Source organism: Echiichthys vipera, assembly GCF_963691815.1.
Source record: "Echiichthys vipera genome assembly, chromosome: 3".
Taxonomy (NCBI): domain Eukaryota; kingdom Metazoa; phylum Chordata; class Actinopteri; order Perciformes; family Trachinidae; genus Echiichthys; species Echiichthys vipera.
Genome location: NC_139828.1, coordinates 24,243,018 through 24,267,112, shown reverse-complemented (window position 1 = coordinate 24,267,112; position 24,095 = coordinate 24,243,018). Strand labels below are relative to the sequence as shown.

The 24,095-nt window shown below is 40.1% G+C and overlaps 4 protein-coding genes across 6 annotated transcripts; 2 read left to right on the top strand and 2 right to left on the bottom strand.

Moving 5' to 3' along the window:
• Positions 1–614: 614 nt before the first annotated feature.
• cts12 (cathepsin 12) lies at positions 615–3,826 on the bottom strand (the record flags this gene model as incomplete). The annotated part of the gene is made up of 8 exons (XM_083940493.1): positions 615–714; positions 843–948; positions 1,437–1,605; positions 1,727–1,948; positions 2,036–2,200; positions 3,054–3,173; positions 3,262–3,407; positions 3,796–3,826. The coding sequence occupies 8 exons, from the start codon at positions 3,824–3,826 to the stop codon at positions 615–617; spliced, it is 1,059 nt and encodes a 352-aa protein (XP_083796619.1).
• A 1,337-nt stretch (positions 3,827–5,163) lies between these two features.
• ankrd29 (ankyrin repeat domain 29) lies at positions 5,164–10,890 on the top strand. 2 transcript variants are annotated; one of them, XM_083940336.1, is made up of 10 exons: positions 5,164–5,261; positions 5,876–5,986; positions 6,292–6,390; positions 8,216–8,314; positions 8,529–8,627; positions 8,923–9,021; positions 9,202–9,300; positions 9,632–9,727; positions 10,569–10,667; positions 10,762–10,890. In XM_083940336.1, exons 1-10 carry the CDS (start codon positions 5,250–5,252, stop codon positions 10,843–10,845), a joined length of 897 nt encoding a protein of 298 aa, XP_083796462.1. In that variant the 5' UTR covers positions 5,164–5,249; the 3' UTR covers positions 10,846–10,890. The 2 variants fall into 2 exon arrangements, with proteins under 2 accessions (XP_083796462.1, XP_083796463.1); XM_083940337.1 differs by lacking the exon at positions 9,632–9,727.
• Positions 10,891–12,393: 1,503 nt separating this feature from the next.
• Positions 12,394–19,083, top strand: LOC310966737 (vacuolar protein sorting-associated protein 4B-like). The gene is made up of 11 exons (XM_083940607.1): positions 12,394–12,554; positions 14,059–14,170; positions 14,255–14,396; positions 15,398–15,453; positions 15,573–15,692; positions 15,768–15,924; positions 16,006–16,154; positions 16,232–16,313; positions 17,170–17,389; positions 17,549–17,689; positions 17,823–19,083. The coding sequence occupies exons 1-11, from the start codon at positions 12,534–12,536 to the stop codon at positions 17,922–17,924; spliced, it is 1,302 nt and encodes a 433-aa protein (XP_083796733.1). The 5' UTR covers positions 12,394–12,533; the 3' UTR covers positions 17,925–19,083.
• Positions 19,084–19,191: 108 nt separating this feature from the next.
• plekhb2 (pleckstrin homology domain containing, family B (evectins) member 2) lies at positions 19,192–23,577 on the bottom strand. Of its 2 annotated transcripts, none has more exons than XM_083940609.1 (8): positions 23,511–23,577; positions 22,889–22,939; positions 22,138–22,290; positions 21,931–22,033; positions 21,730–21,769; positions 21,264–21,350; positions 20,621–20,735; positions 19,192–20,538 (listed from the first exon to the last, which is right to left on the bottom strand). In XM_083940609.1, exons 2-8 carry the CDS (start codon positions 22,923–22,925, stop codon positions 20,402–20,404), a joined length of 672 nt encoding a protein of 223 aa, XP_083796735.1. In that variant the 5' UTR covers positions 22,926–22,939; positions 23,511–23,577; the 3' UTR covers positions 19,192–20,401. The 2 variants fall into 2 exon arrangements, with proteins under 2 accessions (XP_083796735.1, XP_083796734.1); XM_083940608.1 differs by having other exon boundaries at positions 19,196–20,538; positions 20,621–20,738.
• Between the last annotated feature and the right edge of the window lie 518 nt (positions 23,578–24,095).

Genomic DNA, 24,095 nt, shown 5'->3' with positions numbered 1-24,095 from the left:
TACTTTATTTTGTATCGTCTACAAAATTGTTTCCATAATGGTAATGAACCATGTCTGGATTTCTCATTTTTCAAAACAGAACTACAGTTGCTACTGTGGTACAGGCCCAAGTTATCGGAAATGGAAACTCTAAGCTGTCTTTGGCATTAGCTAAAATGCTAAGCTACCATAACAGTGCACACGTTTGGAAGAGTCATAATCAGTGAACTGACAGTAATGTCTATTATACAGCATTTGCTAAAATTATCCATTATCCAAAGAGTGTAGTAGCAAAATCCTGAGAGTGAGCACTTAGAAATTCACATTTTCATTTGTAAGTGGAAGAATGTATTATTACTTAGTTACATAGTCTCACTTTGATTATTTAAATTGCATTTTTTTTTCATGTTGGTGAGTGTGTGTACTACGTCCCTGAGAGAAGCAAAGTGCTCACAAAGGTTCATATGAGCACAAAGCATTATCTAGAGTGTCAGACAGGTTCAGCAGGAGGTTCAAAAAACATTGATTACAGGAGTGTTTTAGAGGTGACATGGACTATTGTTGTTTTCTGAGACCCACTGACAGTCCAGTGGAAGAGTTCAGCATTAACGTACAACTGAAGCATCTCATCAGAATCATAGAATAGGGTACAAGGCGTAGCTCGCGATGCCACAGGTGTTTCTTCCATTTCGGACCATTCTCATGAAGCCGCCTTCACCCCAACTGCTACCCCAACTAAAAATAAAAGACAGTGATTCATATTAAAACAAAACACCCGAAAGACTTGTATATTTGACATATCATAGAAAATGCAGTGTTCAACTAAAGTTTGTTCCATACTGTATGTGGAGGGTTTTTCTGACCTGTTTTTGATGATCCAGTAGTCTTGGCCTCCTTCAGAGCCGTAGCCAACCAGCAGCACCGCGTGACTCAGATTGTTAGGGTTGCACGTGAGCTCATCATATATTCCTGCAAAGGAAATTTCAGCCTTATGTTAGTTTGGCCACTCGGGGCACCCGTATAAAGCTGGTAAGCCAACAGTGATTCATCATCACCTTTTAAGCTAATATGGCGAACCTGTTAGCATACAGTTGCTTATTTAGATACAGAGCAACATTAACTCTCATTTGGAGCCATGTTTAGCCATGTCCACCTGATTAATGTAAGTCCAATATCACTGTCCTTTTAGCCCTGTTATGGTCTCCTCCAACTCCTTAATATGTGGCTGTTTAGCTGCTAAATGCTCCGCTAGGTTCCCCAGCTAGTTGCTAGCTTTGTCTGTCTGCTGTTTGCGTCTGGTTAGGTAGTATACAGTCGGTTTATCAGAACAGAAAATAGTAAAGTTGTGGACATAAACAGTGACTGTTTGACACTGCCAACAACATCTTTCATGTAGACATAGTAATTTGAGCCAATTATTAGTTAAAATGATATGTTAACCACATTTTACAATTAACCTGAGCTGTAGAACAGGAAGCTTGAATGATCTGCATCAATAGCTACTGTGATTGGACCGATAGTTGCCACAGCATCAGCCAGAGCCTGCTCATCGCCTTTGGGAATGAACCTGTAGTCTTTGATATGAGCAACTGCAAGTCTGCTGTCGTAGTAACAGGGCTGGGAGTCCTGTGGAGAGAAATAGAGACTTCAAAGTTAATGGCAGACTGGACAATAAGCAGAAGTACAATAGAATAATTAACTGTTTAAGCTGTTCTGATGGAGGCAGAGCCGGCACATTGAGCCTCACCACCGAGGTGTATGGGTAGGAGTTTGTCGACTGCAGCCCGTTGGCGACCACGTAGTCGTAGGCGTTGGCCATCCAGGCCCCACTGCAACCATAGGTACCATAAGATTTGGAGCAGTCCACTAGGTTTTGTTCACTCAAAGAAACAAGCTGACCTGTCTTCTTATATATTTGTCCCTCGATAGCTCCTGTAGTGCTGAAGGCCCAGCACGAGCCACAGTAACCCTGTGAAGAACAAAACATAGAGTATTTTAAGTTGGTCATGATTCAGTCCGGGTGGAAAAACTGAAAATGAATTTAAAAATGTCTTACCTGATCCTTCACCTCAGTGACATAACCCATGTTCCTGTAGTCCACAACCAAAGCATCTAACTTCTTGGCGTTGTAACGCAGCTTTCGGCCTGAGACGGTCTTCCCTCTCTTCACAAACTGGGAGTCTATCATGGCCCCTTGCAAAACCCAGTACTCTTGTCTCGTCTACATATTGATACATAAAGAAGATTGTTTCCAATAATTCATGTTATTGATGTCTAGTTGGCATATCAACGTGCCTTATTTTTTTAAGCTAAAGAACTTTTGAATACACTTACTAAGTTTCTTGCCAAAAGTTAGATGAAAAGATTGAAACCATTCTCTTGGTATATGCTAGATCATACCCACCGCACAAACGTTAGCTATAAAGGTTCAGGTTAGGGTTAGGATAAAAGACAGGGTTAGGGTTACATAGGTTATAAATTATACGTTTAAAAAATGGTCCTTGTTGACGCCGGCGCAGAATGTGTCGTTTGGTGGGCACAATCTAGCGTCTACACATTCTCTTGTGTATACTGTATGTTGTGTAGCTAGAGCCAGGAACCATTAGCTTAACTCAGCACATACACAGGGAACCGAGCCAACAGCTAGTTAGAGCCAACAACATGTTATATCTTGTTCATTTAATCCGAACAAAAGTTTAAAAAATTGGCATTTTATGGTTTTACAGGAGGTTATGTGCTGGACTATTATTATATTTGGTCAGTAACTTCCAGGAGTCTTATTGTATGGCAAGCTAAATGTCTCCTGGCTCTAGCTATTTACCATACAAACATGAGAGTGGTATCAATTGTCTTATTTAACTCCTGGCATGAAAAGGAGCAAGAGGCTGTTTTTATGTACTGAATTACAATGTATTCAATTAGACTTGTATTTAAAATACCATAAACATCTAATCAATGATCAGCTTTTAGAGTTTTTTGTCAATAAACATATTGAACAACATAGCTGAAAATACTTTGATTTAAGGTTGTGGACAGTGGAGCTTTTAGCATAGAGAGGAAACACTACTCCTTACCAGGTCTCCATATTTATTCATGGCCATAGTGAACGGCCTAACCCCCATGAAAAACCCTTGATTATTGTCTTCAATCATCAGTTTGTTCTCCTCCCAGATGGCCCTTCTTTGCATGTCGTCCTGCATGATAACACAAAACACAGAAGGATTCGAGTGAATCAGAGCATACGCACTGACACCTGTATTGTAGATGTGGAGTCAGTCTCACCATTTCTTCGTAGGCTATGCCATTGCTTCTCTTCCAGATCTCCCACTCAGTCAGGACCACCTCATCTGAATCCGCGGCCGTGAGCTCTGGACCGCACAGCAGGGCCGAGAGCAGAGCTGCTCGCAGCAGGAAGCCTGCCTGCTGGACTACAAGGACAAGAGCATCACAGTGGAGTCACACCTTTGTTTGAAGCTAAACAAATATAATATATAATGTATCATAAATGAGGACCTTATAATGTCAGTGGATCTTGACACACACTCTACATGTTGCTGCATGTACAAAGCAGCCTGTAAGCTCATACTTTAATTAGTTTAATTAGGCAGAGCTTATTCTCTCCACGACACAGTAGTTTTTTACTGAACAAACATAAAAGCCATTGTATGCTCAGAAACATCAGCATCTATATTAATGCCTCATGACATTTATAACACTGAGCAATTTGCATGTTGAAATGCAGGTAGAAGTTACGACTGAAGATGTTTTTTTCCCAGCACTGCACTCCACATTAAATAAAAACCCTGGCCAGCTTACCTGCATGGATGTTAGTCTGTTTTGTTCCCATGGTCTGAGAGAGACACTGGGCAGCGACACAGCAACAGACTCGCTGTCAACCTTTCTTATATAGCTTTGTAATAAGTATATGTTTCCACTGTACTTTATCAACCCCTTAATCAACACTTATGCCAGCACCTGAGAAGGGCATTAGTCAACAGAAATAAGATGCTTTCCCTGCGCCTCTGCTGTAATACCTCTATTATCATTTAGAGAGAGCTAAAGCTGCAATATTGTAAATCCCTCAATTACCAGTTCATAATTATAACACCTGACATCTAACTTTCCAAAGACAGCGGTGGAGGAAGTAAACAGATCATTTACTTAAGTAAAAGTATCGGTACGTCAATGTAAAAATACTTCATTAAAAGTAGAAGTATTGGAGTTAAAACTCTACTTAAGAGTATGATCGGAAAAGTGTAGGCTTCTTAAAGTATTAAAAGTAAAAGTACCTCTGTGATTGTTAAAGTATTTCAATGTGTTCCTGTTAATAATGACACATCAATGTGTAAGTAGCATTTTAATGTGGTAGCTGGCCGAGGTGAAGATATTTTATAGTCAGGTAGTCCAGTGGTTCTAAGCTTAAAGATTAAAAAAAAAAAAAAAACATAAAGCAGGTCGAGGATCTTTACACAAATGAAGTGAAAGTCTCAAAACGCTCAATCCACAGAGAAATGCAAACAGCATGTATTCAGAAACTGTGACTTTAAACGAGTCGTTGGGACTTCTGTACAGTTGTGATGTCACAACTATTCTATATAAAGGCAGAGTACCGTCATTCCCCGGCTGCAAAGTGCTTATTACAGCCAGACCAGAGGGCGCTGATTCATCATGTTGATATCAAACATTTGGTGTGATGTCAGGGTCATTTCTACATTGCTATTTTGTGGAAGTCCGAGTAATTCTTCATGTTGGTGATGTTTTCGGGGGATCCCGAGGCGTGAGATATAATCTCTCCACCTAGTCCTGGGTCTTTCCCGAGGCCTCCCTACACCTCTCTAGGGAGGCGCCCAGGGGGCATCCTCACTAATGTTAAAATAAGTTAATAAATCCAATTCAACCCTTAGGACATTTAGCTTCCCTCTAATGTAGAAATGACTATTGTAGGACGTGTTGATGATGAGAAATTAATGCCAGTAAAAAAAAAAGCGTGACAACCACCCCCAGCCCCCCCTTCTCTCCACCACTGCTACAGCTGACACATGACTGTGTGTGTGCGCTCAGCAGCGCCACTCAGCGGCCTGCTGCGCACCTCCGTGCAGCACCGACCGCAGAGGAGAAGCTCAGCTGTCTGCTATTGGTCTGTTATTATGTCCGCGAACGGGCGCCGCCAACACCCAAACAGTGCGGCAAAACAGGCGAGTGGCGCTCAGCATCGCCCCTAATGAATGAGTGCGCAGGAAGAAAGATGAGTCACGCATGAGGTCTGCAGGATGTCTTTTAAGGTAAACCGGCCTTTTCCATCTATCATTCTCTGCGCGCAGCATAGAGGGCCTCAATGAGAAACCATATCACACCTGCTCCTTCTCAAAGTGCACACTCGTTCATTTCCAGGCTCTTTTTAAATGTAAAGCACCGAGAGGAAGCGTGTGAGCTGGAATCAAATAGGCTGCTTACTTTAATGCAGTCATAGTCTGGAGCTGGGCGTGTGTGTGTGTCTGTAAGCCTGTGTGTGTGTGTGTGTGTGTGTGTTTGTGTGTCTGTGAATGTGTGTGCGTGTGTGTGTGTGTGTGTGTGTGTTTGTGAGTGTGTGTGCGTGTGTGTGTGTGTGTGTGTGTGTGTATGTGTGTGTGTGTGTGTGTGTGAGAGAGAGAGAGAGTATAATAGGGTATCATGTGACATGTGGTCCTACTTACATTTCACACATTAATCTGTATTGTGTTCATACGCTGTTTAGTGCAAAATACTACATTTAAATTGTGTCATGTGTGTGTGTTTGTTTGACACTTTAAACCTCTACTCCTGCAAATGACACTGCACTGTTTACTCTACTGTCAGTGTGTATGATACTATAATGGTGGTGTGAGGTCAGTGACTGTTGTCTGTGTTTACCCCACAGAAGGAAACACCCCTGGCTAATGCTGTGTTTTGGGCAGCGAGGAAAGGGAACTTGGCTCTCCTTCAGCTGCTGCTCAACAGCGGGCGTGTGGACTCAGACTGCAGAGACAGTGTACGGACGCTGCATGTCCTGGCTGCTCAGCTGCACGCTTTAACCATAACCCACCTGTGGTAGGGGACAGACAGCTTCAAGCCTTACCTCTGTGGTTGCACGTGTGTGTGTGTGTGTGTGTGTGCACGCATGCACCACCCATTTTATGTTTATTATGATCTTTCATCATAATACAGGGTGAGGGTTTCATGTGTTTCGTTGGGAAATCAGCAGAATTTAGCAGTTTCATCTCCACATTTTCAGCACGTCGTCGACAGTAAAAACACTCAAGGTTGCTAATTTATTGCTGCCGTGTTTCTTTTCAGTATGGCACGACAGCACTGATGGTGGCGTCCTACAGTGGCCATTATGAGGGTGTCAAAGAACTTATCATGCAAGGAGCCGATATCAACTACCAGAGAGAGGTATGATGGGTAAATAACTGGCTAGCCCATACAGACAATATAAGACTTTTCTGGATTTCCAACTGAAGGTCAAAGTGTTTCTGGAGACTGAGAGGTTACCAGGTAACCAGTGCCAACCAAGAAATAATCTGATATATAACAGCAAATTGTCATTTTGTACAGATGAACACACTAACAGTTTGGATGTAGCTACATATTTAGCGTACAGAGATAATAATATCCTCATCTAACTCTTGGAGCATTCCCCAAAATATCAAATTTTGCCTTTAAATCCCTCCTCCAGACACGTTTAAAGCATGTGAAATACTCTGATATGATAAAAATGTTGTTTAACACGGTTTTCCGGCATAAAAAAACACTCTGAAAAAGGGTTGAACAGTGAAAGAGCAGTGCTCATCAAGATGGCTAGAAACATGGAAGAGATTTAGCCAGACGTGTTAGAGCCTCCTGCCAGGTTCACACAGGAAGAGGAAGTGCCCCAGAACTCTGCATGCTTGTTTTTGGCACCCATGTTAACCAGTTGGGCTTTCCAGACAGGACGTGCTGCAGCACAGAGCTCTGGTGCAGTCCGGCTCACAATCTGCAGCGATAGTTTCGGTGTCCTGTCTGTCGGCGCCAAACAGACTCAAAATCTGTTGTACACCAAAATCGGAGGCTAGCAGACTTACGTAGATAGCATCGTATTTTGTGTCTGTTGTTTGTTAGCTTGCCAACTAGTTTAAGTCTCTTGCACAGACATCTCCCCTTTCAGGAGAGGAATATGAAAACAGCTCTCTAGTGACCTTTCACAGATACAAGTCTGTATAGTCAAGGTCAGACGTGTAACCCTCCTGTTATCCTTGACCCCATTCAATGTTTAACATCTCTAAATGCATGGTTGACATCATTTAAAAAAAAAAAATACATTTAATGACTTTTCCTAATTTAATGGGGGCAACTAGGAAAACCTAAAATTTACATGATTTTATTTTTTCATTGTCCTGTACACTTATTATTAATATCTATTTTATAATTCAAATATTTAGAAGTGTTTGAAGTTCTTTGTTTTTCCTGAGGTCAAATTGACCCTGTACATATTCATGCTACTGTCCTTCATATGGTAAATTACTTTCATTCGAAATATTATAAATAACAAAAAATAGTACTTGCAAATAATATACTTACTTTAAAACACACAAACAAATATCCCTCGATCCAATTTTAGGTTAATCAAAATATTTTTCCATATATTTCTGAAGAACAATTTCAAACATCTCTAAATGTTTATAGAAATATGTAAAATAGACAATAATAATAATAATGATTGAAACATTAAAATGATCAAATTGACAAAAAGGAACACCGATGTGACAAGTTAAAAATATAATCATGTCAATTTTATGTCACATAAATGAGGAAAAGTCATGAATATAAGCCAAACAAATGATGTCAACTATGTATTAAGAGTGTTAAACATTGAATGGGGTCAAACTGACCCTAAGGATAACAGGTGGGTTAAGGGGACATAAACATGACAAATACAAACATCAAAACACATTTTAGAGTGGAGGGGGACTTCTGTAATGTCACCTTTATGTATGTATGTATGATAAGTAGTTTGTCTAGTAAGCACATCAGTAAACATAGTCCTAGTATTGAGAATAAGAACAGACCAGCCTAAATTTTGAAGATGGGTAGCAAGATTCAAGCAAAGTCCACCTGAAACAACTTACAGACTTCTTGCTTCGTGCTTTGATTTATTTTTTTTCTATTCTACATTTTGAATACATAAAAACAACAAGTTCAAAATGAAAACAGCAGTATGTCTTTTCATCCTCCTTTTCAGACAGGTTCTACCGCCCTGTTCTTCGCCTCCCAGCAGGGACACGATGACGTCGTGAAGCTGCTCTTTGAATTCGGTGCCTCCACTGAATTCCAGACAAAGGTATGCAGCAGGGACAATGAGTGTGTATCGCCGTCATTATAATACTGGGTGTGATGGAGGCTGCTGCCATTCTGTCATCTCAGATGTGATTCTGAGCGCTTCCTGTGGAGAGAAGGAGACAAAATGAGGCAGAAAATACGCTGCTCTGGCTCAGTGGTGAATTACTGTTATACTCACTGCTCTTGCTTCTTTTCTATTTTTGTAATTGTGGCAGGACGGTGGCACAGCTCTCACCGTCGCCTCTCAGTACGGGCACTCCAAAGTGGTGGACACCCTGCTGAAGAATGGAGCCAATGTTCACGACCAGCTGAATGTGAGCCGCGTCTTTATATACCTGTTTCCTCTCACTGTCAGTGCCGCTGTCTTTTAGCAGCATGATGGTTAGTTGCACACAATGTCCCAGCAGCTGGAATCCAGCCTCTCAGGTTTCTGCAGACTGCTGAGTCAGACGTGACTGACATTTGGCAGGATTAGTGTCTGTCCTTAGGCGGGGGAAAACAACCTGACTGGACATACACATATTTATGAAATAGTAGTAATATAGTTATGTGTTGTTAATACACTTCTTGCTTCGAACGGTGTGTCAGATAATTCATTTATTGTTTCAGGATGGTGCCACCCCTCTGTTCCTCGCTGCCCAGGAGGGTCATGTGACTGTGATTCGTCAGCTGTTGTCATCTGGTGCTAAGGTTAACCAAGCGAGAAAGGTAATGTCCCCGCCCCTTTAGCATTTCTACCGATTTAAAGCTCACACTCATACACACAGTCGCCTCTTCAGCTCACTCTTTCCCCATCTCATGCCTGAATCAAATCTAATATTCTACTTCTGTTTCACCTCCTCCTCCTTCCTATATGCTTTGCCCCACTCCCATCCATGTGTTCTCCAGGATGGCACTGCCGCTCTGTGGATGGCAGCTCAGATGGGTCACAGTGAGGTGGTGAGGGTGCTACTTTTGCGTGGTGCAGACCGGGATGCTGACAGACAAGTATGTAGTTCTTTTAGAGATAATAAAGTACATAAAAGTGTACATAAAGGGTCATAATGTCTGTATTATCCAGAGTGTCAAGATCAGTTGTATACCTGTGTACTACCAGGCCTATTACTAGATTTGGGGAATAGCACACTGTCCAAACCCTCTAACCCTCTCATAAAAGGTCAGACTTTGAAGAGCTACGGTTTCATGACAACAGAGCAAACTTTATCTGCCGATGAGGACCATGTAATATAGTTGAAAGCCTCAGAGCAAGTCAATAAGAGGACCTTGAGTGGAGATTGTTTTGTTAGATAATTGTATGCTTCCTCTGTTGTCTTTCAAGGATGGATCAACAGCATTATTCAAAGCAGCTTTTAAGGGGCACAACAGTGTCATTGAGGAACTTCTCAAGTTTTCACCTTCAGTTGGCCTTCTCAAGGTAGAGGAAGCTGCCAATGAATTTGACACTTTGGGAAATACGCTTACTTTTCCTTGCCAAGAGTTAAATGAGAAGTTTAATATCATTCTTGTGTCTGTATGTTGAATATGTAGCTTAGTTCGGCATATGATAAGGCCGGAGATTTACCTGCTTTTGACCACATGTTTGTATGATGCTGCCTCACGTGTCCTGCGTCCGTTTGGAGCGTTGGTTGTGCACATTCTAAGAAATGAACGCTACACTGCTGCATGATGCCAGACGCACATGAACAGTAGGAGCTGTGTAGAAAGAAAAATACTCGCCATTGTCACGTCACGCTTGATTTAGGGGCTACATCTATGATGGTGCGTCTGTCTCTGTGATCTACATAGCGTCCTCTGATGTGCAGAAAATCGATACCTCTCTACATCTGTCAATTCAAAATAGAGTTGTAGCCAGCAGTCAGTTAGCTTAGCATAAACACTGAAAAGACAGGAAGAAACAGCTAACCCGACTCTGTTCACAAGGCCACTACTCTCAGACAAAAAATAGTCTAGTTTATAACCCCAACTTCTCTTTTTTTTTACGCTGCTTTATGCTTTTTTATAAGTGAGCTTTAGAAATGTTGGTAGGCTAGCCGTTTCCCCCTTTTTCCAGTCTTTATGCTAAGCTAAGCTAACATGAGAGTGTTATCAGTCTTCTGGTCCAACTCTTGGCAAAAAAAGGATTAAGCATATTTACCAAAATGTGAAAGTATTCCTTTAATACTAACCCTGCAGCAATGGATACAGAGCAGGTTCATATTTGTTAATAACTAGAGAATGCACCATTATGAATGCATATGTTTATTTGTTGTCTACAGAACGGCTCTAGTGCCCTACATGCTGCTGTTATTGGTGGAAATCTTCAAACTGTTCTGCTGCTGCTTGGGGCCAACGCAGACCCAACACTACCCAACAAGGTAAGGCACTCAGATTTGACAGATGAGATGATAAATGGACAGAACATGAGCAGGTTTTTTCAGCATGTAATCTCTTTCTCGTGTGTTTTTGCAGAATAATGAAGTCCCTGCAGATCTTACAAAGAGCGAGCGCATCCTGAAGGCGTTACATTCAAAAATGTTCCATGGAGACAGCTGATGACCACCCAGACTCCTGCCTTCATGTCTGCCTGTAACACAATGATAATGCGTACTGACTGAGGGGTAAATAAAAAAACAATACAGTGTCAAACCTACTCAACTCCAACATGTACTGTACATGGTGCTTGCTTTTGATTGCAACTGAAATGAAGCTGTCATATGTTGAATAAACTTGGACTCAATCTAGAGGAACACGTTGTGCAACCAAAAAGCATTTGTCTGCCATGTGCGTCATCTCCTTTACTCTGTTGTTCTCCGGTATATGCATTTATTTTTGTTTACCCCCGGTGTTGTAAGATTTCAGAATATTTTGCACACTTTTTATTTGCCTTTTTAATAGATGTAATAAAGTTTAAATTTGTTATTTTAATCCAGAAATGGCAGTGTTTATATTTATTTAAAGAGGTACTGCACACTTAAACATGCTTTTGAGCTTTTTACTAAATTACATGACTGTACTGTGATCAAACACATCAATGCTGGTGGTAATGTGGACTCATCTCACCAAATTTATGAAAATCAGCATGTCATGGGTTGAATATGGCTCCTCACACCTAGTACTGTTTTAAATAAGCCCTAATCTTACAAGTCCAATGCTGAGGTAAAGTCACCCGGTCGGGACTTCTCGACACACACTATAATAATATCTGTAGTAATTTAAATATGACTTATATGTGATGACAGTTAATATAGTAGAATAGTAGAAACAAGCACAGCTGAGGTGATAGAATATAAAAAAATTATACTAATAATTATAGTGGTAAATATGATCAATGATGAGTAGTGGTAATAACAGCTGTGATACAATGAGATATATTACTGATGATGTTTTTATGGCTACACATTTTAGAATTTATAAAAGTCATGATAGTTTATATGAGTAATAGTAATAAAAGCAGCAGGAAGCATCATGCAGGACCACGGCAGCAGAGACCTGCGAATCCCCAAACACTGATGAGGACTCTTCATAAAGGCTTTTTGCTTTTGTTGCATTTTTGAATTTACAAAGTCATTTTATTTTGAAAAGTCAAACACGTCCTGATAATTATTTTTTTATGATAAAACAATAATGAGATATTACATATTGTAGTACCAATGTGATTGAGTAATGATGACCCTTATTCACTAGAGGTCAGTATTTTCAGATGTGCACCTCTCTCAAACCTTTAACTCACTTTTACTCTGCTGGAATTCATTTAATCTGCAAAATATAATAACTCATTGTACATATAACATCCGGGTTCTCCTGTTTCCTCCCACAATCCAAAGACATGCACGTTTTAGGTTAATTGATGACTCTAAAATTGCCCTTAGGTGTGAATGGTTGTCTGTGCCCTGTGATAGACTGGCGTCCTGTCCAGGGTGTACCCCGCCTCACGCCCGATGTCAGCTGGGATCGGCTCCAGCCCCCCGCGACCCCGACAGGGACAAGCGGTTTCCATGAATGACTGTTTTCAAATGATCAAGTTAAATATGACGTCACAGCAGCAGCCGAAGACAATAACATTGTCACGTGACCACCGCGGAAGTGACAGTCCGGTGAAGTTTCTGTTGATGCGGAAGCGAGGGACAAACCTCTGGGATGTTCTGCGACTGAAGTTGATGTAAAATGAGACAAAAGTAGCAGGGGACAGGAAAAATAGTTCGAACCTAAAGCGACAGGCCACAGTCTGACTGACACATCAAATGGCTGGTAATAACTTACAGGTGAGCGGTAAACTTTGTTATTTACCTGGTTACAAAAGACTGCGTGACGTCACAAGAGGCGTCCAACTGTTCTGCTTTAAGATGAACTTTTAACCATCTTAAATGGCTAATTCACCGTGCTAAAGTACGAACATTTAAACATAAAGGCGAACTATTAGGGCTAGAAGTCATAGTTAATGGCATTTAAAGTCATAATGAACCAAGCAACATTTGGTAATCCATTGAGCTGGTCCATTGTTAAAGTGGGTGGGGAAAGTCACCACGTACATATACTCAAGTACTGTACTGAAATATAGGCTTGATGCACTTGTACTGTATTTGAGCATCTGATGCTACTTTCTACTTCCTCTCCACTGCATTTTACAAGGAAATGTTGTACTTTTTACTCCCCTACATGTATTTGACAGATAGGTAACTTCATGGTTACTTTTCCAATTCATCTTTTACACAAACGTGTGATGAGCTTGTCAAATACGATGAACTGTTGGATCTACACCAGTTGTTCTCAGTCTTTTTATTGTGAAAGCAGCATCTTTAGTGAACAGCCGCAACCATCAATCAATTAGTTGTCAACTATTAAATTAATCGCCACCTTTTTGATAATTGATTCATCGTTTTGAGAAATCTGTTGAGAAAAAACAAGTCCAGATACTCTGATTCAACCTCTTTAAATGGGAATATATTTCAGGTTTCTTTACTCCTCTTTAGCAGTAGTCTGAAGATCTGTGATTTGTGGACAAAACAAGTGATTGAGGACGTCATCTTGGGGCTTTGGGAAACACATTTTTCACAGATTTCTGATATTTTATAGACTAAACGGCTAACTGATTAATGGAGAAAATAATAAACAGATTACTCATTAATGAAAATAATCGTTAGTTGTCGCCCTAGTTTAGTCAAGTCAACTTGAATTTTATTCAGTCTACTATCACAAATCACAAATCACTTCAATGGGCTTTACAACCTACTTTACTTGTAGAGCATAAGAAAGCCTCTGTCCTTAGACTCTCACTTCTGATAAAGAAAAACTCCCCCAAAACATGCAGTCAAATTACAGTATGTACAACCAGGATGCCAAAAGTATAGATAGATGATAGACGTAAAAAAGTTTAGGTCCATTGTAGAGAAATGTCCAAAAGGTTCAAACAAATTTGTCTTCTTTTATCACGTTGGGACCATTTGGACCCCTCAGGTTGGCAACCACTGGACTGAACTACATTTCCGATTCGGATTTCTGATAAGGCACCATATATAAGATATTGGTAATTTGCAATAAATAGCATTATTAATAGTTATTACTAACTAGAGAGTATTAATTAGTGGATTTCCAACATCTAAAACAACATTGACAAATAATTAGCATAAACCTTGCAAAGTTGTTTGCGTCATTAGCTTCTAACTAATGTGCAAAGTAATTATTAACCATTAATAAACACATTAGTAACTCCTTGTACACCTTTCGGTGGTTTCCTAAATCCATCTGTTTCATGTTGTCTGTTCTCAGAAAGCTATAGATCTCGCCAGCAAAGCTGCAGCGGAGGACAAAGCCAAAAACTACGAAGAGGCCCTCAGACTTTACCAGAATGCAGTGCAATACTTCCTTCATGTTGTCAAGCGTGAGGAGCCTATCAGTGTTTTTCTTCCAAACATCACTTCTATTCAACACAGCACCATGATCTAAGCCATTTCCTGTGTTTCAGATGAAGCACACGGTGAGCGAGCGATTCAGAGCATTAGAGCCAAGTGCGCCGACTACCTGGACAGAGCCGAGCAGCTGAAGGAATACCTGAGGAATAAGGAGAAGACTCCGGCCAAACCCGTCAAAGAGTCTGATGACAAAGGGTGAGTCAGTGTCCCAGAATGTGTTGCTGTGGTGCGGGGCATTCAGGCTCGGTTGAGTCCAGTCGGTTTTGTTAAAAGTGGAGTTCTCTGTGTCTTCTGGTCTAACAAACGTGTTTCCTCATAGCTGTCGCATTTGCAAAAGCCAGTTTTCTGATCAATTTCAAACATCATGTTTACACCCGTGTTTACTCTCTAGAAGTCTTCTTTTCCCCACCTTTGCTGGCACATTGCTGCATTTTTTTCACACGTTGCCACCATTTGAAGCTCAGTGGAACAATGTGGCAGAAATGTTTACTGCGCCATGCACGAGACAAACAAAACAGGACCCCACTCATGAAAACACAGCTCCATAGCGCTCTAAACCTTTACGTTTAAAAGATGTAAGTGTAATTCCGGCGTAAAATCATCCCATGGTCTTTTTCAGCACTTACATACATCAAATAAGCCATCAAGACAGTTTTTTTCGAGTAAGAACCATTAACGGAGAAATCCGGGAAAGTCGCTAACAGCCGGACGTGGCTAACACTGATTAGCTCGGGGCAGTACGGTGAAGGCATTAAACTGCTTTTTTAACCACTAACACTGCTCAAAATAACACTCAACCCCTGCAGTAGCATTAGAAGAGTCCCTACACATAAAACGAAGCAGCAGCAACGTTGTTAGTGAACCTGGAGTTTATTAAAAGAGTGTAAAAGACCTACTGGTTCAGGTACCAGCTCCTTTCATAGTAAAGTCCATTCAAGTAGATTACCAAAGTCAATCCAAAGGAAGGAGCCCATTGGTGTTCATTTTATGTGTAAGGACTCTTCTCATGCTACTTTTTCAAGAACCTTTGTAAGAATTTGCAGTCTAATATCAGTCTTTCCAAGAAACTATTAGGAAACGATAGGATCTGTAAAAAAAAACAGTGTTATTGCACATCCCTAAAAATACAAATCATTGTTCACTGCTCACCAAAGTGTCAGTTAATCACGATGTGGACTGTTGTCATTGAATTTCAGGGATGATGGGGATGGGGATGGCGCGGAGAAAAAGAAGTTTGAAAATCAACTCTCAGGTGAAAAACAATGTCACTGCATTGAATGAACATCAGTTAAATATGATGTGCAAAACATCATCATTGCATGACATTCCAGAAAATAATGAATGCTTGGACCTATAAACTGTTTGTTCCAGGTGCCATTGTCATGGAGAAGCCAAACATTAAGTGGGACGATGTAGCTGGACTTGAGGGAGCCAAAGAAGCCTTAAAAGAAGCTGTGATCCTCCCCATCAAATTCCCTCACTTGTTCCAAGGTACTGAAGACTACAGCCGACTTTAAACCTCATGATAATGAATAGTACTTAATAATACTGTATCTATCTGTGTAGGAAAGCGAACTCCTTGGCGGGGGATCCTTCTGTTTGGCCCTCCAGGAACAGGGAAATCCTACCTGGCCAAGGCAGTGGCCACAGAAGCCAACAACTCCACCTTCTTCTCCATCTCTTCCTCCGACCTTGTGTCCAAGTGGTTGGGGGAAAGTGAAAAGTGAGGTCCCGGTTTATTTAAATAATGAAACACATGAGAGACTGAAAACCATCAACATCTCCACCCTCTGTCCCTCTCAAGGTTGGTGAAGAGCCTGTTCACCATGGCCCGAGAGCACAAGCCCTCCATCATTTTCATTGATGAGGTCGATTCTCTCTGCGGCTCCAGGAGTGAGAACGAGAGTGAAGCGGCGCGGAGAATCAAGACGGAGTTTCTCGTCCAGATGCAAGGTGAGCAAGGAGACAAAATTGGAAAGTAGCAGCAGTACTTTGTTTATGGAGTGTATAAAATGCCCTTCTCCTCTCAGGTGTTGGGACTAATAATGAAGGGATCCTGGTCCTGGGAGCCACAAACATACCATGGACATTGGACTCAGCAATCAGGAGAAGGTCAGTTTCACTTGTGTAAAAATAATGTCTACCTTTTCTCTGAAAACTGCAAAGAGGGCATACTTATTATATATAATGACAGAATTGCTCTTTGCATCTAAAAAGCGATACATTTACCTCTTTTGACACACTTTTAACCAATGTCCTCCAGACGATTGGTCAGTCCAGTAAAAGAAAAAAAAATCAGGGATGGAAAGACACGCCACTATTATTGTACTGCTTTTTGTGCAGCCTTTAGCCTTATTCAGACAGGGTTGGTTTAATGGGGGTAAAATAGTCTCACCTCAGGACGTCTGTAATATAAATGGCCAATTCAGACGGGATTAAGAAATCCCTGATTCCACACACATACATTTTACAGAGGGTCGTTTTTTGAACGGTACTAGTTTTACCTGAGGTTTTTTTTTCTGGACCATTTTACAGAAGGTGAAAATCTGCAGGTTTTTTTACTGACATTCTCTGTAATACTTACTGACATGGCACATTTGGACAGGACTAAAACCTCTGGTAAAAAATGACCTCACCCCACAACCCCACGTAAATCTAATCCCGTCCGAATAGCCCTTCAGGCATGGTCTTAAACTCATTTTACTCATATCTGTGAGGTTGCATTTTTTTTTTTGTTTGTTTCAGTCAAAAACCTTTTATGAGACAAAATGAACATTCTAGCCTGGGCGCCACACAGGCTCACTACCAACTTTTCTGTAGTCAAACATCAGTTTATTTATCTCTTGCTACTGGAAAGGATGAAAAAGACGTTTTTTGGGCTTCAATGGGAAATTTAAGGAGCAAAACCAATCAGGATTAACACGTTGAATGCTTCAAAGGGGCTGATTGAATATTTTGTCTCTCTAAGGTTTGAAAAGCGAATCTATATTCCTCTGCCTGAGGAGCACGCCCGCTCCTTCATGTTCAAACTGCATCTGGGCTCCACCCCCAACAGCCTGACGGATGCAGACTTCGTCGCTCTGGGCAAAAAGACAGAGGGCTACTCCGGGGCGGACATCAGTATTATCGTCAGGGACGCCCTCATGCAGCCTGTTAGGAAGGTTCAGTCATCCACTCACTTCAAAAAGGTAGGAACACCGCAACAGTTCAACCTGCCATATTTCAGACTGAAAGGAAAGGTCTTTTGGGAATCCAACAGCATTATGTTGTTCCAAAATAAGTCTCAGCACTTCGGATATCATATTTCTTTTCCTTACTTCTACCATTGCAAACGCTCATTAATTAAGGTCCGCGGATCCTTGTGGGGCACTCCTGACGTTGTGGTGGATGACCTCCTGACTCCGTGTTCGCCGGGCGATCCCAACGCCATAGAGATGACGTGGATGGACGTCCCCGGGGACAAACTTCTAGAGCCAGTCGTGTCCATGGTAAGAAAAGACTCCCAATGTTTGGGAAGGAAAATATGCACATTTGATGTTACGTCCATCAGTGTTATCGACTAACACAGGTGACTGCAGAGATCAGCATTCATTGTGACCTCTTGTGATGTTTTCCGTGCAGCCTGACATGCTGAGGTCACTGACAAACACCAAGCCGACAGTGAACGAGCAGGACTTGGACAAGCTGAAGGAGTTTACTGAGGATTTTGGTCAAGAAGGCTAACGCAACTCTACACTCTACTCATTATTAATACTGCAACAACCAATTATTTTCACTGTCAGTTATGCTTTTGATTATTCGATTAATCCTTTGGTCGTCAAAAACGGTGGAAAATGTCCATCATGGGTTACTGGAGTTAAGTTCTTCGTTTCTTGATCTGATTAGCAAAATCAAAAAATGCGATGTGAAGCCAAAGACCAGCAAGCTAATATCAAGGTTTCGCTTCAAGATAAAGTCGCTGTTGTTTACTGGAGAATTGACTAAATTGATTATTCCGTGATCAAAATCTTAATTGATTACTTTTTGGATGATCAGCTAATCAGCTGTTTCACCACTCATTTATCGATCCACTGATGCTCATGTTTACATCCACACATTTGTGAGGTTTCATTTTTCTTTCATCTATTGCCTTTATTTTGCATGTCTCCTAAGTGACAATAATCTTTATTTGTTTTAAACAGGGTTTGTATAACTTAAGAGAAAAATAATAATATAATAATTATACTATACATATATAATGGTTGTGTAGATGAAAACACCAGATTATGTTGAAAAAAATCAAGCATTTTTATATATACTATATTCAAATTCAGGCATACTTTTAACCTTAACCGTTCAAATTAAGCACTTTCGAAACCCTGTTTAATGGATACTTTACCCCCGCTACTGCTCCCAAATATGTACAGCAGATGGTGAGGCTACAGTGGGTAAATGCACATTTTCACTACATACCTTATTATCTGTCGCTGGGACACTATTTTGCACTAGACAGAATCAGTTTTGGGGTGGGCTTTTGTAAATGGGAATTTATACTGTAAGATACAGGAATACTGAGTCTCTTTCAAACATGTAAAGATTTAAATGGTTATTTAGTTTATCTATATGCAAAGTGTATCTCTACCTTCTGGGTTTCTATTGAGTTACTACATCTTACAGGAAAGAGAAAATATTATATAATGCCTTGAAAACATTTCTAAATTCTGTCTATGCATACATTCTCTACACTTTCAACTTTCAGACCTTAATAGTTGGTTGCTGTATTTTCTGAATTACTTAGATCCTGTCAATATGTTCAGTGGGTTTGAAATACATCTGTATTTAAGAGTGTCTTTGGGTGTTTAGAGGATACTTACTGGTCATTTGCACATGTGTTGTATCCCACACAACATGTTCTGTGAACTCAAGTCTCAGGGTTAAATAAACAACACAAAACAAGGAGTCTACTTTGTGAATATATTTAATTGTTAAAATACATCTCTTAGCTAACTGCCATCTTTGTATTCTAAATGCAGAGTAAATCATAAATCAATTAGTACATTAAATAGGAGAGATAGAACAGGTTAACCTGTAGAAAAATGACATCAATGTTACGCTGCTTGCACAAGCTGATCATTTGCTAAAGTTGTCTTAAACATGTCTTCTGTAAGTGTCAATAATAAAGATATGTAGTATGTTTGAAGAGCAGACCAAGACGGTTTTTCGACTGAGCAAACTTGCTATTTCAAAGTGAATAAATGCAGTCATAATTAACATGAATGGAGAAATCTAACGATGTTCAAGTCATTTGCAGTGAAAAATAAAAGTAAGTCAATTGAAATGTAACTAAATCTCAAGAGACTGGCCTGCATGGTATTTGTGCACCGAGCCTACTGAAATGAAACCAAAATATCAATTCAAACACATTTCTAATAAAAAGTATGGTTCATCAGCTGCCAATGAAAAAAGGACCATAATGCATGCAAATATAGGAGTGATGTCCCTTTTCACTTGAAAGCACATCGTGTAAACGGTGTTTTTTCCTCGTACATAAGACTTCATCGTGGTGATGACATCAGACATCCATCACAACCAGGATCCACTAAACGCGTACCTCAAAATGCTACAATGTAAGGGATTATTGCTTTATGTGTGTGTGCACTCGTTTTACACAACTCTCATTTCAGCCTGCCTCCACCACAAATACCTCGAGGAGCTGAGGAAACATAATACATATGAAAGGAAAGGTACGGTACAGAAAGGCGAACACAAAAACTGTAAAAAAAATAAATAAAAAAAATAACAGTTGATGGCTATTATTCTGCAAATGTATAGGAAAAACGTGCTTCATGAAACCGAAACAAACTTGAAAAACAGTGAGGACCTGAAATGTACAGTACATAAAGAAGTAGTGTATTTCCTTAAATACCTCTTAAAAAGTGAGTAATTGTATTTTTTGGTTAACAACATTCATATTCAGACAACACATAGGGGGCGGGAAACTGCCACACAGGGCATATATATGAGAAAGTGCCAACAGTGTTTACTGAGTACATAGAGAGCACATAGGGAGTAAGTCACTGCCCATCACAATCATGCTTCATAGATGAAAGTAGCCCAACAGACACATTTTACTCCGACTCATGTGATGGCACAGAGAAGAAGCCAGATGCTGCTAATACGGTGTAATACGCTGTGCTACTACACGTACAATAATCAAGACACTAGAAGACCGAGAAGAGAGAGCCGAGTGCCAAACCAGTTGCTGCTCCGGCGAGCATGCCCAGAGCCACGTCTCCGCCGTCTTCACGCTGCCGTTCCCGAATAACAACATGGTTCACTCCGGGAGCGGGGTACCCACCTAGAAAGAACAACGTGACGTCTCATTTAAGTTTTACAATTATGGAATTTAAAGTTAGACTGAGAAAAGTGTAGTCATTTACCTTGGTACTGATAGGGATAAGCTACAGCATAGGGCTGCCCGTCAGCAGAGTATACAATCTGGGTAGCTTGGGGGGGAGGCGCAACATATTCTCCATAAGGGCCCGGGGCATAAACCTGCTGAAAAATGACAGACAAAAAGACCATAAAGATTCTGCTGATCCTCCATGAGAAGCCCTTCACATTACTAAAGACTCATTTGATTTTAAACACTTCCATCACTACACCAGTAGATGGTAGTAGCCTTTATTTTCATTGGCTTGAGTTTCTTTCTTGAGGAGGATCTTGTCAAACCAAGTCAAACTGTACAGTTGAACATACTGTATACAGCACATCCATTAACTCAATTCAATTCAATTTTATTTATAGTGCCAAATCATAACAAAAGTTATCTCAGGACTGACTCTCAGGATGACTTACAGTGCAAATTATGAGTACAGTTGAATCATGCTGCTAATTGTTCCTTGTTAACAAAAGGTTTACAGAGCTGAGTTTGATAAGATCATTGAGGAAAAGAAAATAATGTTGAGGCCTGAAATGCACAGGTGCATTGTCAATAGATTAAAAAAAACAAAAACAGAACAAAGTGTTTGATTAAACATTTAACAATTTTGAATTCATAAGCAAACTGTTTAGGCCTTTTACCTGAGGTGGGGGAGCGTATTCTGAGTAGGGGGGAGGAGCAGATGCCATTACTTCCTGAGCAAAGCCGACCTGAGGTGCAGCGACCACCTGAAAAAACAACACACGCACGTAAATGAGGCCACCTCACCTGTAAGCCTCAAACAAAAAGAAAATTCTAAAAACCCCACGTTTAGAGGGATCATTATACTGCTCTGAGGTTACCGTTATATAGGCATAATGACAACATACAGTATGATACAATATGAGAGCCAGAAAAAAAGTGTTGGAAACAACTCTGATGTCAAGTTTTATGTTTGAAGCCTTTCTTAGATCATGGAAAAATCTCTTCTAACAGTTTAAGTCACAGCTTATTTATTCATCAGACGGATAAAGATAGACAGGCTGCTTTTACAAAAACAGCTCACTATATTTTTAGTTTGGTAAACAAATTAAAACTCAAGAAATATAAGATGTAGCAGAAACTCACCGCATTAATTCTGGCATCCTGAAGTGCCATGGTCCATGCCCTGCAACACAAAGTGAAAACCATGATGTATACTATCTCTTCTGAAAATATAAACACAGAACAACTAAAACATTCAACTTCACCAACACAGAAACAAAAGGAGAGTGGCTAAAATACTTTGTCAAATTAATATAATGGCTGTGAATGTACGTGTTGTCTTACAGAGCATCATCTGCACTGTCTGCACACAGGCTGATGACACGTCCATCTCTGCACACTATCTGGAGCAAGGCATCACGCGTCTTCGACTCTGGTGGGTTCAGCTCTGAGAAGCAACACAGCAGGACAAATGGAGGGGTGACGCTTTTCAAAAATATGAACAAAAGTTGGTTGATACTCATGCAGTAGCCATCCTCAGACAACAGGTACCCTGGCATGCAGCAGAGTTGCGGATGTTAATGCAGTCGACCCTCATGTGGATGTCATCCTCCATGTCACGGCGTTGTTGATCATTGTAGAACACCAGTCGTCCGTCAGCCCACAAGTCAAACCAGTTTCTTTTCCATCGGCGCAGTATTGTACCTTTGAGGGGAAAAAAGATTTGAAAACTGTCATTGAGCGTAGGACAATAAAAAGTGTCAATGTCAATGTGGGGGCTCAGACTATGGAACAGTGTGAGCGTTGTGTACAAGTCTGATTCAGTTCAAAAAGATGTATAAAAAAGGAACTTTCATAAGGTACAGAGAGGAAGAAGGAAGCCATAATCACAGATTATACACATGTACTAAAAAATAAAAAATTAAAGTGTCTTAGGAAAAATGTCTAAACTATATATTTTGAAACAGATTTAAAAAGAATTTCAATATGCAATAAAGTTTGAAAATGGAGAAAGTGTAGCATCAAATAAGTTATTCCTCTAAACTGTTTAAATAGGTGTTGGTTATTTTGTGTTTTATTACTGGTAAAAAAAGTTTTTTATTATTATCGTTTGTTTTTTTTCCTTTTCATTACATTATTTCTATTCATGTTGTTCCTTTTAACATGTTCAAAATAAAAAACTAAACTAAACCACCTTTGATGAGCATATAATACAGTCAAGTTCAATTCAAACTGAATGTATTTATACAGGGATATCAAACCAAATGTCCCAGCAGTTAATGTGTACTGTCTTGCTACTCACTTTGTCGATGGAGCCAACCACTCTTTACCATAGCCATCTCACAGGTGACACCTGAAACACACACACACACACACAGTTTCACATATTAAGCTTATCACGAGTTGTGACTTTGCCATAAGTGAGCTGGTGCACAGAAACGTTTGACACCATGTGGTTAATAATTAGATAATCAGCAGGAGCTAAGGTTAGATAACCGTTAGTGCCATACTGTCAATTTCTAAACAAGTGGGTCAGATATGTTGGTTGCCATGGCACCTTAGCTCGCGAAACTAACGGTTACAGATGACTTCAGTAACAACAACAGGCCACTTGTGAACAGGTCATCCTCATTTATTATTAATACAAGTAGAACTGGAGATAGTGTTGAGTGCTGGAGATGTGACAGGAAGCGCAATAACCCCGTTTATCTTATCTACGTGTTTCTTCTCTGATAACAAAAGCAGTGGAAGTTAGCTAACGTAAACTACCGTTGTTTGTGTAAACATGTCAGGAGCTAGCTGGCCCACTACTGCAGTGTTCACTGTTGGCTACAGAGACACCGCTTTCACCACAACGGAGGAAAAGAGTATTATAGACATTACAACATTATTTGATAAAGACAGAGCGTAATTCAGTTACTTACTTGATTAGTTGTATGTTTTATGAACAGAAGAAGTCTTTCGTGAGGAGACAGCAAACACGGAAGTGAGATGTTCAAAAAAAGGCGATGCTCTTGTTGGAGTCAAATAGCCTGAACGATAACCCGAGAGGACACGGCCTGCACACGGGCGGTATCTGCGCTACCATAGGCTTTCATTTATGTATACAGGTATATATATATATATATATATTGAAAATGATTGAATACAAACATTACTTTGCTTACATGTTCCAGAGCTATACACAATAACAAACATGTATTTCTAAATGTAGAAATATTAATCATAACATACTCAACTCAAAAGTGATTTATATAGCACATTTAAAAAAAAAAACCTTAGTTGCCCAAAGTGCTGCACAACATACAGAGTCAAGTGCTATCAGTATTGATAAAAACAGCATAAATCATTCAAATTAACAATAAGAAAGGGCAATAAAAACAATGTCTAAGATAAGGTAAAACAAATAAGAGCTATACTAAAAGATAAAAACAACATGCCAGTGTAAAAACAAATGTACAAATATAAAATGTAAATTTAAAAACAGTAAACGTAGAAAAAGGAATGAA